The 14,306-nt window shown below is 40.7% G+C and overlaps 1 protein-coding gene across 1 annotated transcript in view; it reads right to left on the bottom strand.

Moving 5' to 3' along the window:
- Positions 1–1,719: 1,719 nt before the first annotated feature.
- carm1l (coactivator-associated arginine methyltransferase 1, like) overlaps positions 1,720–14,306 on the bottom strand; it is a 96,641-nt gene continuing 84,054 nt past the window's right edge. The window contains exons 9-13 of the mRNA XM_080188704.1: positions 13,121–13,206; positions 12,319–12,408; positions 9,070–9,207; positions 5,642–5,731; positions 1,720–3,645 (exon numbers count right to left, since the gene is read on the bottom strand). Coding sequence (XP_080044830.1) covers positions 3,633–3,645; positions 5,642–5,731; positions 9,070–9,207; positions 12,319–12,408; positions 13,121–13,206 — 417 coding nt within the window. The 3' untranslated portion in view covers positions 1,720–3,632. The remainder of the gene's footprint in view (positions 3,646–5,641; positions 5,732–9,069; positions 9,208–12,318; positions 12,409–13,120; positions 13,207–14,306) is intronic.

Below are 14,306 nucleotides of genomic sequence, written 5' to 3'. Positions count from 1 at the left end.
TGCACACAGTACTCCAGCTGCGGCCTCACCAGTGCCCTGTACAGTTGCAGCAAGACCTCCCTACTTTTATATTCAATCCCCCTCGCTATGAAGGCCAGCATCCCATTCGCCTTCCTGACCACCTGCTGCACCTGCAGGCTGGGTTTTTGCGACTCATGCACAAGGACCCTGAGGTCCCTCTGCACCGTAGCATGCTGCAGTTTTTCGCCATGTAAGTAGTAGTCCTTCCTACCATTATTCCTACCAAAGTGGACAACTTCACACTTGCCAACATTAAATTCCATTTGCCAGTTCTGGCCCATTCGCCCAGCCTATCTAGATCCCTCTGCAGACTTTCCACACCCTCCACACAATTTGCCGTTCCACCAATCTTGGTGTCATCAGCAAATTTCGACACCATACACTCGGTTCCCTCCTCCAGATCATCTATATAAATGGTAAATAGCTGAGGCCCCAGCACCGATCCCTGGGGCACTCCACTAGTCACCAACCGCCAATCTGAATAACACCCATTGACCCCCACTCTCTGCCTCCTATTTGACAGCCAATCCCCTATCCACGCTAACACCCTACCCCCAACTCCATGCCCCCTAACCTTCTGTAACAACCTCTTGTGCGGCACCTTATCAAACGCCTTCTGAAAATCAAGAAACACCACATCCACCAGTTCTCCTCTATCCACCGCACGAGACACATCCTCAAAGAATTCCAATAAATTCGTCAGACACGACTTCCCCTTAACGAAACCGTGCTGCGTCTGCTCTATCAAACAATTCTCCTCAAGATGCCTCGCTATTTTCTCCTTGATCACGGATTCTAACATTTTACCTACAACAGACGTTAAACTAACCGGCCTATAATTCCCTGCCACCCTTCTTAAACAATGGCGTAACATTAGCCGTTTTCCAATCTTCCGGCACTTCCCCAGAATCCAGTGAGGTTTGGAAAATAATCATCAAGGCCATTAAACAGATTTCTCCATTAAACAGATTTGTTAAGGAGTCTAGTCAAACTGTCCAGCACCTAATCCTACAGTCATATCACCTGAGGCCGTAACAATAAAGTGACGTGATCCAAATTGGATTTGATAGGTTGGATTTGTAGGAATCACTTTGGCCAGGATGGAGCCGTGAGGAAAGAAAACATCAATGTGGGCTGGTGCCACTACCCAAACTGATGGAGGAGCATTACAATGCATTTTATTTACCTTAAAGAACTAAAATGCACCTTTAAAATACAATTTTAACTGAAAGACAAATCAGTAATTTTTCCCATTCACTACCTAACCTAATTTTTATTAACATTGCATTTCTTTTCTGTGCTGCATTTTCACCCCTAACCTCTCTTACTGCAAGTTTTATTTTAATTTAAAAATACCTTTCAAACCTTTTATTTCTTCCTTCTTCCTCCTGTTTCGCACTATCCATTTTGAAGTCGGGAACATACTTGAAAAAGAGAGATTAGATAGATTGAAAAGTGGCTTCAAAGGGTATTTTGCCACAAACCCACATTTTGATTTTAAATTGATGTTGAAAGGGTTATAATGGGAACTGCTCTAAATGTGAAATTGTACGCATTGGCAAAAGGATGGTATATACAAAATAAACTATGGACTTATCCAGATAGCGACACTTTACTAATTAGAAAGGTGCACCAGATCTTTAATGTTTGATGAAAAAAGTTCAAGCAAGTGTTAAGATGAATACAGACTGAATAACACAACATTAGACAATTCTGCAGTTTATTTTCTTTCCATTGGATGATACAAGCAAAAGCCATTGTTATGAGGTAGCCTTTTCATACATCATTCAGTTTAATTGAGATGTTATGCTACTGATAGTACCTGGTTTTGTGCAGTGAGCAGCAGGTTCCTGGCCTGTGACTCAGGCTTCTACTGCAAAAACAATTGTATTGACTTGGCCAATTCTGACTGCACTCGTCCATGTCAATTATCATCAGTGTCATAAATATGGATTCTCCATTCTCTAAAAGAAATGTATCATTATAGATACAAGAGTTTGAGCTTCATCTCTAACAATTTCTGTTTTGCACACATCAGAAAGTATCTCCTTTAAATTCTGCATTTTGAGTTACGCACAAGTTTCAGATACACAATAGATTTCAGAACCTGAATAGTTTTCTTTAAAAATGCTGATATTCTAGTAAATTCAGATTCTTAAACTGTTCTTCAGCAGATAAAAGGGGTGGGGCTACAATCCCTTTAGAAGGAAATTATGGTAAGGTCTCCGATTCCCTTATAGTTCACAATCGTGTGTGTGTAATTCGATGCATCATCAGAGCTGGCAGTTCGTCTGCAGCCTTTTGGGAAAGTGACCTTCCAGATGTCTTGTGGCCTGGAGGTGCTTTGGCCACATGTGAATTTGCAAAAGCATTACTAAGTGTTCTAGGCATCCCTGGAAAATTAAACAAAACACTTGTCTAATTTTCTCAAAAGCTCTTTCTTCAATCTTGACTTCAAATTACTGGTTCAAAGTCATTGTCTACCTTTCACAAATACAGTCTTAGAAAAATAAATATAAGAGTTGACCAACTACTTTGGTTTCCTTTTGGAGTGGGTGAACTGGTGACATTTGGACAACTCCTACAAATAACGATAAGCAACAACAATAAATCTTCAAGAGGCTAAAGTACAGAGTTTGGTAGCACATTGGCCTTGCACTTCCCATGGCTGGCCCTTGCAAGATGACTTCCATGATAAAACCACCCGCAGCTTGGTAGAAGTTGGAACTAACTGGCAGTCATGGTTAAAAATACTGCGAGTAAGGCTGGTTCGGAAAATGCAGTTCCCAGCTGGTGCAGTAGTGGGTACCCTTCTGACTTTCAGGTTGTTCTTCATTGTTGGGGCAGAGTTGAGGGTGTTTTACTCTACATTTGGTTTTGTATCCAACCCAGGAATGAAGGCTTAGCATTGGATTACAAAATAAGTCGCATCCCCTAATTTAAAGTTTCATTATGAAAGTAAATAATTCTAGATTGGAGGCTGTACAGCGCTCATATTTTCCACTGCAACGTGGCTACATATGAATAATACATTACACAGAATCCCAATATATAAATAAGCCATACCTATTAAATGTCTGATTCTAAAATCTTTTCCTCTAATCAAGACATGAAGCATTTTCTCATGTGGTTTAACCATTATTAAAGTTGCAATAAAAAAAAGTCACATCACTGTGCAGCTTGTAACTGTCCAATTCACACAACATTTTTGATCAGATCTGACCTACTACAGATCATCTGACCATGTGCACAGAAACATACACACGTATAAAATTGTAAATACCCAAACGATCAACACATTACTTTTGTCATTTTGCAGCTGTCAGCTGATGGTTTGCTTGGCTGCCTTTGGCTGATTCAAGAGCTCAGATTATACTTTGCATGAGTGCAGAATAACAACATCAATTCACACAATGTGTGTTTGTTCATTCATTAATAAAGACCAAATAAAATGTTCTAGAAAAGGGGTTATTGCAACTTGGAGGCATCGCCAAAAAAGTCTGATTCTAATTGCAGTTATTGCATTGCAGTCCTTTGCCCACGCATCTCCTGAGTATCTTGTTCGGTAGATGTGCTGGTGTTGGTTTAGAGAGGGATATTTCGGAAGAGTTTCATTCATAAGAACTGATGAGCAAACAGAAAGCAAAAATATGAGAATAAAGAAACAGGACTCAAAAGAAGCAATCGTTATCTGACTTCTATTCTTGTTAACAAGATTTATTCTGCAAAGATTAACTTGGAATTTCAGATGTTGTTCAAATGCTGAAGAATACTTTTAAATTGTAAAATATTTATTTTCTTTCTTTTAATTTCCCTAAAGAAAAGCTTTCTGTGGCTATATCTCATACACATATTTTGTGATGCTTTTTCATTGGTTCCTGTACAGTACAGTTCTTTCAACAACAACAGTGACTTGTGTTCTGATAGCCTCTTTAGCACTGTAACAATGTCCCAAAGCAACCCACAGAAACATTATCAGACAAAATATGGCAACAAATCACATAAGGAGATGTTAGGACAAGTGAGCAAAGAGGTATGCATGAAGAAGCATTTCAAAGGCGGTGAGGTAGAGAGGTTTAGGGAGAGAATTCCAGATCTCATTGCCTAGGCGGCTGAGGGCACAGTAACAATGTCGAGAGACAGAAAATCGGGGATGCACAAGAGGCCAGAATTGGAGAAAGATCTTGGAAAGGTCTTAGGCTTATCGTTAAAAAAAAAGCAGCATTGGTGACACAGGAACATAGAAAATAGTCATTTAGCCCTTTGAGCCCGCTCTGCCACTCAGTATCATCATGGCTGATCCTCTATCTCAACACCATTCTCCCGCACTCTCCTCATATCCCTTGATGCCTTTAGAATCTAGAAATATATCTATTTCCTTCAGTGACTTGTAACTTTCCAAGGTAGAGGATGCCACAGGCTCACTATTCTCTGAATGAAGACATTTTTCCTCATCTCAGTCCAAAATGGCCTACCCTGTATCCTGAGACAGTGACTCCTTGTTCTCGATGCCGCACACCAGAGGAAACAGTGGGCGGAATTTTACAGCCTCGCTCAGGTGAGACCGGAATTTCCCGCCCGAAATCAATGGAGATTTCCATTGTCGGACTCTTACACGCGTCGATTCCATGGCAGGTGAGTGATAGAGTTTCAGTCATAATCTCTGATCCAGAGCTGTTGTCCAGCCCTGTCAGAATAAAGCCTTGCAATTGTGTTTCTTTCTCACCACAGTTTCCAAATTCTCAAAAATATCCAACATTTTTGAAAAATCCAGTCAGTCAGTCATTCAGATGGGAAGTGCAACACCTCAATTATTTACAAATGCTTTTGTTTCAATGGCAGTCAAAGTCATCAAGTGTTTTTGAGAAAGTGCTGACAGGTACAGCTGCCATTGAGAAATTATCTGATTGCAGCAAAGATATCAGGGTAGATGCTAAGGGAAGACAAACGTTTCCCCAGTGGAGGTGAGAAGGGGAAGACAATATGAAGGGAACTCGTGACATTCATTCAGTCCAACAGATGATTGGCAGAGACCTAGGAACAAGTTTATTGCCTGCCTCCCAGTTAAGAGTCAACGGCAATGCATAGGAATGTAATAACATAATTTTACCAGCCCATCCGCCACGCGAATTGAAGTGGACGAGGGGCAGATCATAGGAAGGTTCTTTGACCTCGGGTGAGATTTTACAGTTTCGGGACAAGTGAGACCGTAAAATAGTGCCCAGAAATTTGAGAGTAAGGCAGTAAACCTCTTAGGACTGAGGTGAGGAGAAATTTCTTCACCCAGAGAGTGAAGAAGTTGTGGAATTCATTATCACAGAATGAGGCCAAAACGTTGTGTGATTTCAATAAGAAATTAGGTATAGCTCTTGGGGCTAAAGGGGTATGGAAGGGAAGGCGGAATCAGGGTATCAAATTTGATGATCAGCCATGATCAAAATGAATGGCAGGACAGGCTCAAAAGGCCAAATAGTCTACTCCTGCTTCTAGTTTCTATTATCTAATACCCTATGCTTAAAACATTCAATAAATCAGTAATGCTATGCCACTTTCACACTGCTCTAAGAAATGTTGTAATGATGAATTCTAGTATTTTGTTAAACAAAATTGAAAAACTTACCTAAAGAAAGGATTCTTTAAGTCTAGTAAGTTTCCAGATTTGAAGCCGGTTTGGTCCACCATAGCCATAATGTGAATATCATAGCTTTGTCTGTCATGTAAAAGCAGAAGGAAACACAAGTGAACTTGCTTGACATGGTCTTTTATGCAAGATTCAGGGGATAAGGTTTTATTACTTCTGGGAAAGTTGTGGACAAATTGCTTCCTAACTGTAGAGGGGTCACATGAATGTCTCCATAGATGCTGCCAGATCTGCTGAGTTTGTCCGGCATTTGCTGTTTTTATTGCTTCCTAACTGCTACTTTGACTGAGATTTTGGAAGTACTGTAAGGTACAGATAGTTTCTTACGGCAATGTTATTTCTCCCTTCCAATGAGCGATTCTTTGTCAGATTAATTTTCATTCACCTAGCTTCAGAAAAGATGAGATGCTGATGCCACTCCTGCCATTCTGATCCCTACTGCAGTAGGTAGGCGAGACACAAGTGCAGCTTCCTTGCTAAAAATGAAATCCCTGTATTTAAAGGGCTTTCAAAATAAATCAAAAATACAAAATATATATAGATATATTAATGTTTTTCTGTGTTTTTTGCCAGTTTAAGAGCAATCTTTATAATTGGTATGATTTTGTGTGTCAAATTAAGTAGTTTCAAATGAGGGCTGACATGTTCACTTCTGAACTGACATTCCTCCCTCTAATGTAACATCACGTCACACAAACTTCATTCCCAGATGTGGACAAATAATGAAAGAGCAAAGCTCCACTAGATGCATGTTACACAGTCAAGCTATTTTCAGACCAGACTCCAGGAAATGTAGAGATGGACATAATGTGGTCCTGAGTGATGGCACTATGCAAGGCAGCAATATAATCAAGAGAGGGGGAGGTTGGCTTTCCTTGTGCTTGCTCTGTATTTACTTTCTGCAGTAGCTTTGCAGTGATTCATTCTAACTGAGAACCAATACTTAGCCCCAAGTTTAATGAATGAAAAATGGTCTGTTATTGCTGCATGACAGCAGTTTAGATGGAAAAGGTTATCGTATTCTTCTTAAACATTAAAGTAAGTACCCTGTCTTTTTCCTCTAGGAGTGACTCTAGAGGGTGGCATTTTCCTGTTCCACCCGTTACGGGAATCGTAGCAGGCAGAGGACAGATCATGCAAAGGTACGTTGACCTCAGGTGGGATTCTCTGGTCTTCGGGTGAGCGTGGCCACAGTGTGTTTGCTTTGTCCTGTATTTACACCTTTTTAAATTATCCAGGCTGCTACCTTCTACTTCTGTAAGACATCTCACAACACCAGGTTAAAGTCCAACAGGTTTATTTGGTAGCAAACACCTTCACATCATTTGTGATCAGAACTCCCCACTCACCTGACGAAGGGGCAAAGCCCCAAAAGCTCGTAGCTTTGCTACCAAATAAACCTGTTGGACTTAAATCTGGTGTTGTGAAACTTCTTACTGTGTTTATCCCAGTCCAACGCTGGCATCTCCACTTCACGACCTTCTACTTCTGCCAGAGATGGACACAAAGTAGGCAGAGTAGCTGCACCAATCACCCATTCTTGCTGATATGAAGCTGATCCTTTTGGAGATTTGGGTCTCATTTGAATGTCAGCAGAGAGTTGTGGGAGGCAAGTGAGCATCTGCCAACACCTCAGTGACTATCACTGCTAGCTGTGCAGATACATGGATTTGGGCCTGTGTCTGTGGGAGTTTGCGCATTCTCCCTATGGTTGCATGGGTTTCCTCCGGGTGCTCCGGTTTCCTCCCACACCCCAAAGATGTGCTCTTAGGCTGATTGGTGTACCAAATTGACCCTACACTATTCCCCCCTGAATCTGGCTACATTAGGGGTACCATTCACACACACACGGGGCAGGGTAGGTGTAGGAAAATGCTTTGTGAAATGGCGGCACGGGCTCGTTGGGCCGAAGGGCCTGTTTCCCGTGCTGGGTTATTCTTTGTTCTTTGTATATTGAACTGAGTGAAAGTTGGAACCTGTGAGATGGGGAGGTGATCTTAAGAGTGTGCTTTAGGATGCCTGGCTATGGCTAGACTGTTCTTGCGGGCCCAAAAGGAGCAATCCTTCCCCCCCCCAGCCTCACCCAAAACAAAAAACAGGTCATGGTATCGCTTGGTGATTTTGTGAGTGGCCTTCAGCTGTCTCTACAGAGTACTGCCAGGTTCCTCACTGCCGGAACCAATAGATGAACATCACAAGTGCTGACCATTGTTATAATCCCCATGGGGAACCTGTAAATAGTCATTATTGAACGACTCCCAAATAAAGAAATGACAAGATTACACTTTTTTGCAGCTTTTACTTTGACACAAATCAGAACTAATGCAATTTGAACATGAATTAATAGGTACGTGATAATTCCAATGAAAAGGTACTTTCACTGTGAATAGTCAATACCACAAAAGTACGTTTTACTCAACCACAGGCACCAGCATAGCTCGCTACACAAATGCAGCTTTATTGTTCTACAACACGTGATTCCTTGTTCACACCAGTGGATCAGGAATCCTATCTTAAAGTTTTTACCTTCGAATCTCATTGGTATGATTATCATCAACAAGACGCAATTCAGGTCACAATAGCCCTGATGGTGCAGCTCGCCAGAATTCCTTTTCAAGCAACTAACTACTAACGCTTAGTTCTTGGTTTGGCTATTTCTGGTAAAATAACTAGTGCTTGCATATCAGAGCTATTCACCTAGCCTTCAAAACTTTAGACCTTTGTAGCCCACTTGCACCATATCTCCAAGAGCTCCTGCACTGTGTGCTGATCGCTTTCTGTCTCCCACTCCCCCTTGTAACTGCCAGCCACATGGTTTTAACTTCCTTCCTATTGATATAGCTTCCAGGTCAAGGGTTGTCAGGTCACGTGGACCAATGTTACTTATTATTCAAGAAAATTACAATTGATCCTTTTACAATTGACAAAGACTCTTAAAAAGCCTTCTTAAACACTCTTTAAAGTAACTGATGCTTCTATGGACATTTTTTAAAAATTACATATTTCTCTTACTGTATTGCTTTTGGGTCAAAGGTTATCACACTATTTATGTCTGCAAATTTCACAACATACAGAGGGTCACAATTTGTATAGTTAAGGCAACCAGTCACAAATGTGGGATGATCGTCCATTTGCACGACTGTCTGAAAATTGCATCAGGCAAGAGTTGGTTATCAATGGACCAGACACAGTGAGATCCCCAGCACCATTGAACCAGCTCAATTTTCACTTGCCAATCACCCATCTTTCAGTCTCCAAACCTTCAATGCACCTTGAGCTTTTTTTTTAAAAAAGTTAACATGCTGACTTTTACAAACTTACAACCTGTTGAGCTTATAGCATGTTCATAACAAGTAGGGAAATTATTTTACTAGATCATTTACAGGTCAGTGCATTTTAATCCTCACCGTTTATTGGCCACTAGTAACACTTTCCCTGAGAACGTTTCACCTTCTTTGGCAAACAGTGGCGTCTGCAGGAGGCAGCGTACCTGATACCAGTGTGTGAGGGGTTCAGCAGGCGATGTTGACAGCCAAATTGTTTTTCTGAAAAGGTAAGATTTGACCAATTCAATTTTTTAAAAATAGTGTTAAACTGCAATTTTAAATATTGAAGATTTCTGATTTGATATCACTGCTCAGAGAATTAACTGCAAAACCAAGGAAACAAGTTCTATGTGAAAGGAGATGTGGGGTACAGATAGGAAAATAAGAGGGGGGCAGAGAAGTCCAGTGGAGGAGCTAGCACTTGTACCTTTCATTTGCTGTATGATCTCCTTCTGTGTTGTAATTCTCATGGTAGAGAGACAGAGTTGGAAAGAAAGAGACAGAGAGAGTAGAAAAACATGAATGAATGATGAGAGAGGGACATGAGAGTTGAGTGACAGAAGTGAGAGAAATTTGAGGGGCAAGTGTTGATTGAAAAACATATTGTCTGTCTCCCTCTGGATTATCTGTTCCTCAATTCTCTCACTCTTTGGGATACATTTTTCCCTCTGCTGATTTTAGCACAAATATAAGAATAAGCTTAAAGAAAATCAGCAAATATGCCCAAAAAATGTACACTTGTTAAAAAAACTTGCATCTATACATTGTCCTTCATGATCTCTAGACATCCCAAAGTGTCTTACAGTCAATTAAGTACCTTTGAGGTGTGCAGTCACTGCCTTATTATGAATATCATTAATGAAAAGGATGGGCACACTCAAATTAAAACGTTAGCATTCTATTCCAGGTCAAGTCTAGTATTAGTGAACATTGATGAAAGGGAGGATTTTAATCAGACCAGTAATACAGTGATTGCAACCCTTCAAAGTTCTCAAAAGCATAGTCAACTCTCAAATTTGTGGTCACCTATCCTGCAACCCCATGTTTGAATCTCTGTAGATTTGTCCCTGCCACAGCACCAAAATGGCCCTAATCAAAGTCACAAGTAATATCTTTTGTGATGGTGGTTGATCACTCTTCTTGTTCCACAACCATTCTCTTCCAACAACTCCCTCTACTGACCAGCTCGAAGTAATTTCCCTTGTTTGAATCCATAGTGAACCAAATGATCATACCCAGAGCATCTCCAGCCATGGTTTCTCTCTTCTTGCCCAATCTCCCATCATTTTTTTTAGTCCGTCAAGAATCTGTCCTTGGTTCACTCCTCTTCATCTAAATGCTAACCCATTCAACATTATCCACAATGAAGTTTGTACACACATGAACAGCACCAAACTTTAACTCTCTAGTGTCTCCCTTGATCTCTCCACTGCTTTTGTGTTAAGACTGTTTGTTCAGTCTTGCATTTCTTACTAGCTCAACATTAGAAAGACAGAAACCAACATCTTCAGGCTAGCCACTTAATCTTGACTCCATTCCTCTCTTAGTTCACTCTCAGTCAACCTGAGGAAATAACCAGAGTTTAGACTCTATATGCGCTTCATCATGAAGACCGTTACTTCCAACTCTGTAACATCACCCATATCTACCCTTGCCACCACTGAGGTTGCTAAAACCTTATCCTCCAATCACGACTATTTCAATGCTTTTCTGGCCTTCCTCCATTGTCCACTCTCCATAAATGACAGCTCATGCAAAATTCTGTAGCCTATGTTCTATTACACATTAGCCCTGCTTGCTCATCACCCAGTACTTGTTGACCAATACCGGTTGCTAGTTTCTCAATATCTCAATTTAAAATGAACGTAGAATTCTTACAGTGCAGAAGGAGGCCATTTGGTCTATCAAGTCTACACCAACTTTCTGACAGAGCATCCACCTCGGATCATCCCTGTAATCCCACACATTTATCCCGCTAATCTCCCGAACTGTAAAGATTTTCTAAGTTTATTTAAAAGTGTCACAAATAGACTTACATTAACACTGCAATGAAGTTACTGTGAAAATCCCTTAGTCACCATACTCCGGCGCCTGTTCAGGTACAGTGAGGGAGAATTTATCATGGCCAATGCACCTAACCAGCATGTCTTTTGGATTGTGCCAGGAAACCGGGGCACCCAGAGGAAACCCACCCAAACATGGGGAGAACGTGCAAACTCCCCACAGTCATCCAAGGCCGGAATTGAACCTGGGTCCTGGCACTGTGAGACAACATTGCTAACCATTGTGCCCTTCATATTTAAATCCCTTCATAGCCATGCCCTTTTTATTTCTGTTATCACTTCCAGATCCTAGCTTTCCTCATTAAACTCATGTGCCTCTGACTCAGGGCTTAGTTTTCATCCCCTTTCCCCACTACTCTGCTCATCATTATAACCACAACTATCCCCCTTCAGTGGATTTTAGATGTCTCAGGCCCACACTGAAATTCCTTCACTAAACCCCTCCACGTCCTCCTCCTTTAACACTGTCAGTAAAACCCACTTCTTTTGAAAATGCTTTTGGTCACTCCTCAACTTTGTCTCATATCCATCTTTGTCTGACAACATTTTCAAAGCACCCTGGCATGTTTTTCTGAAGGTACTAGATAACTGCAAGACATTTGCCAGGATTATCCAGTGCTGCTGTAACCTGCACTAACTTTCGGCTGGACCCGAAGATTCCAATAGTTGATGCGACCAGAAAATTGCATTTGTTGTTGTTATTTTGGAGAAGAGACTAAGTTCCTCCTTTAATAAGGAATAATTTCCTTATTAAATTCTTAATAAATTAAAAAAAGGCGGCAGCATGGTGGCACAGTGGTTAGCACTACTGCCTCATAGGGCTAAGGACCCAGATTCAATTCTGGCCTTGGGTGACCGTTAGTGTGCAATTTGCACATTCTCCCAGTGTCTGCGTGGATTTCCTCTGGATGGTCAGGTTTCCTCCCACAGCCCAAAAGTGTGCAGATTAGGTGGATTAGCCCAGATACATGTGTAGGTTTATAGGGTAGGATAGAGGGGAGGGCCTTGGTGGGATGCTCTATTGGAGAGTTGATGCAGACTCAATGGCCTCTTTCTGCACTGTAGAGATTCTATGACTCTATGAAGAAATGGTCTGACATAGCAACTGTAAAACCTTGAAATGGCAAAATGCATGTCTAGTGGAGTGGAGGGGGTGGATTCATTCAGGTTTTTGTTAAATTCCTAAAGCAGAAACGTTATGAAATTAACAGAAATGCAAAATCTTTAAGGCATTAAATGGGACATTATGAGAAGCAAATCCACTTACTGCGAGCCCACAAATGCCACATCAAACCAAAATGCCAAGCCATGGACAAGTCCAGACTGAAGAATTTGGAAGACAAAGGGGATCTCCATTCTACAAGAATAAATTTAAAAATGATTACCAATCACTGGAACAAAAAACTAAGATTACTATAACAAATGCAGATGGAAATTTGCTGTATTTTCAAATCACAGCTGGCTTCAACTTCTATGCAGAATAATAAAACAAACAACAGTAATTTTCCAACTTCACCCTCACTGTTGGTGGCTTTGCCTGCTTGGAACAAATATCGGGATGTAGGTGTGTCTCTTTAAGTAACAGAAAGTCTTCTGCAGCTCTTACACAAGTTTTTAACAGGTGCAACTGGTGACCAAAGCTTTCCACCAAGAGTATTCAAAAAACCTCTAATAGCTCCTTTCTCGCTAAAAATTCAACTTTTGAAACCAACTCCTTCTCAGTCTAGGTTCAAAATCTCATCACTTACTGATACGGGATTCAAAAAAAATCACAGGTACAATAACATGCTGCTCTTCAGAATGGGATGGCAACAGAAAGAGGGCAAGCACGATGTTGCATCTAACGGTAAACTCTGATTCTGGGTGCAAAATCATGTCCATCACTGACGCCCTTTATCAAGATGAAGACAAATTAATTTCTGTCAGGGATATCATTGTATCTCACTCTCAGATATTTATTACTAAGAGCTGAGGTGTGTCATGCACAAACGACCCACAAAATAAATTTCAGCAATTACTGCAGAACAAGTTAGAACAAAGTTAGAATCTCAACTGCAGCATCCACTCACCTATACAAATCATCTTCTTTGGATTGCAGAAAATTCACAGTGTACTTGACAGACCGTGCCATCAAAATGACGACATCAAAGGTATCCTAAAGTAGCAAATGTCAAATTAGATATGATGGTGGCCTGGAAATGCTTTGCTTAAATCCTCGTAAGAGCCTAATAAAGTACAATCTACTTTTGAAGTGCATGAATTAATACGTGATTTGCAGCAATCTAACTTCGATACCACTGAAATAAAGAAATAAGCTATCATCTAATGACTAAAAGCTGTTGTCTTACACACATCAGCACAGATGCAAGAATGCCAACAATTTATACCGCATGAGAAGAGGGTGCTGGTGGTTAGCAAGTCAACAATGTGTCATGGAAAATGCACCAAGGAACTATTGTCCTCTATGCTTTTATTTAATTCAAAAAAGGTTCAATGCCTGGACATATTGTTTCTGCCTGCAGAGGAAAGATCCTGTGCATAGATATATGTTGCTTCTATCCAGCATGAGTAAGTCACGTTGTGAGCCTGGCTGTTAACTAATTCTTAGCACATTCAGGATTATTCCTAAGTACTGTCCAATTGCAGAATCACATTACAGTCAGTACTCTGTCTATTCTGAATAGTTGAAGCAACACACTGTTTGATGTGAACCGTCAATCATTGGGACATACAGCCTACCTACCTGGTATCACACTGGCACTGAAATTTGTATGCCACATTATTCATTTATCTTTTTGGCTTGACGGCAGCATTCTGTTAGTGGAAGATACTACTTGCATTGTTACAGCACTCACTTTTATAAATATTAAGATATGGGGTCAAAAGAAGTTCCAAAGAAACTGGTGCAATCTAAGATAGTGGCCAGGAAGAGGGGATGGGTACAATCGCAAAAATGATGGCCTAATTTCTCCCAATATTTGGTTGGAGAAAACTGTCTGAAAAGAGGAGTGATAAAGTGAGTACAGAAGGGAGACAGATAAAATTGTGTTCTGTACACACATGAAAATTGACCTTGTGTAAGTGGATCAGGTATTTTCCTTTTTAACCAATTTTTAATTCAGTTTACCATCTTCCCTTTAATACTATATTGTAGCTTAATTTTGTCTAATAATACACAGGTGGTACCTTACCAAAGACTTTCATAAAGTCTATTTAACTCTACGTCCACTCATTTGTTCCAGTTACCATGTCTGT

The sequence above is a fragment of the Carcharhinus amblyrhynchos genome, chromosome 5, assembly GCF_965287045.1.
Source record: "Carcharhinus amblyrhynchos chromosome 5, sCarAmb.v2.hapA, whole genome shotgun sequence".
Classification (NCBI taxonomy): Eukaryota; Metazoa; Chordata; class Chondrichthyes; order Carcharhiniformes; family Carcharhinidae; genus Carcharhinus; species Carcharhinus amblyrhynchos.
Note: the sequence above shows the minus strand (reverse complement) of the source record. Positions and strands in the feature narration are given on the sequence as shown.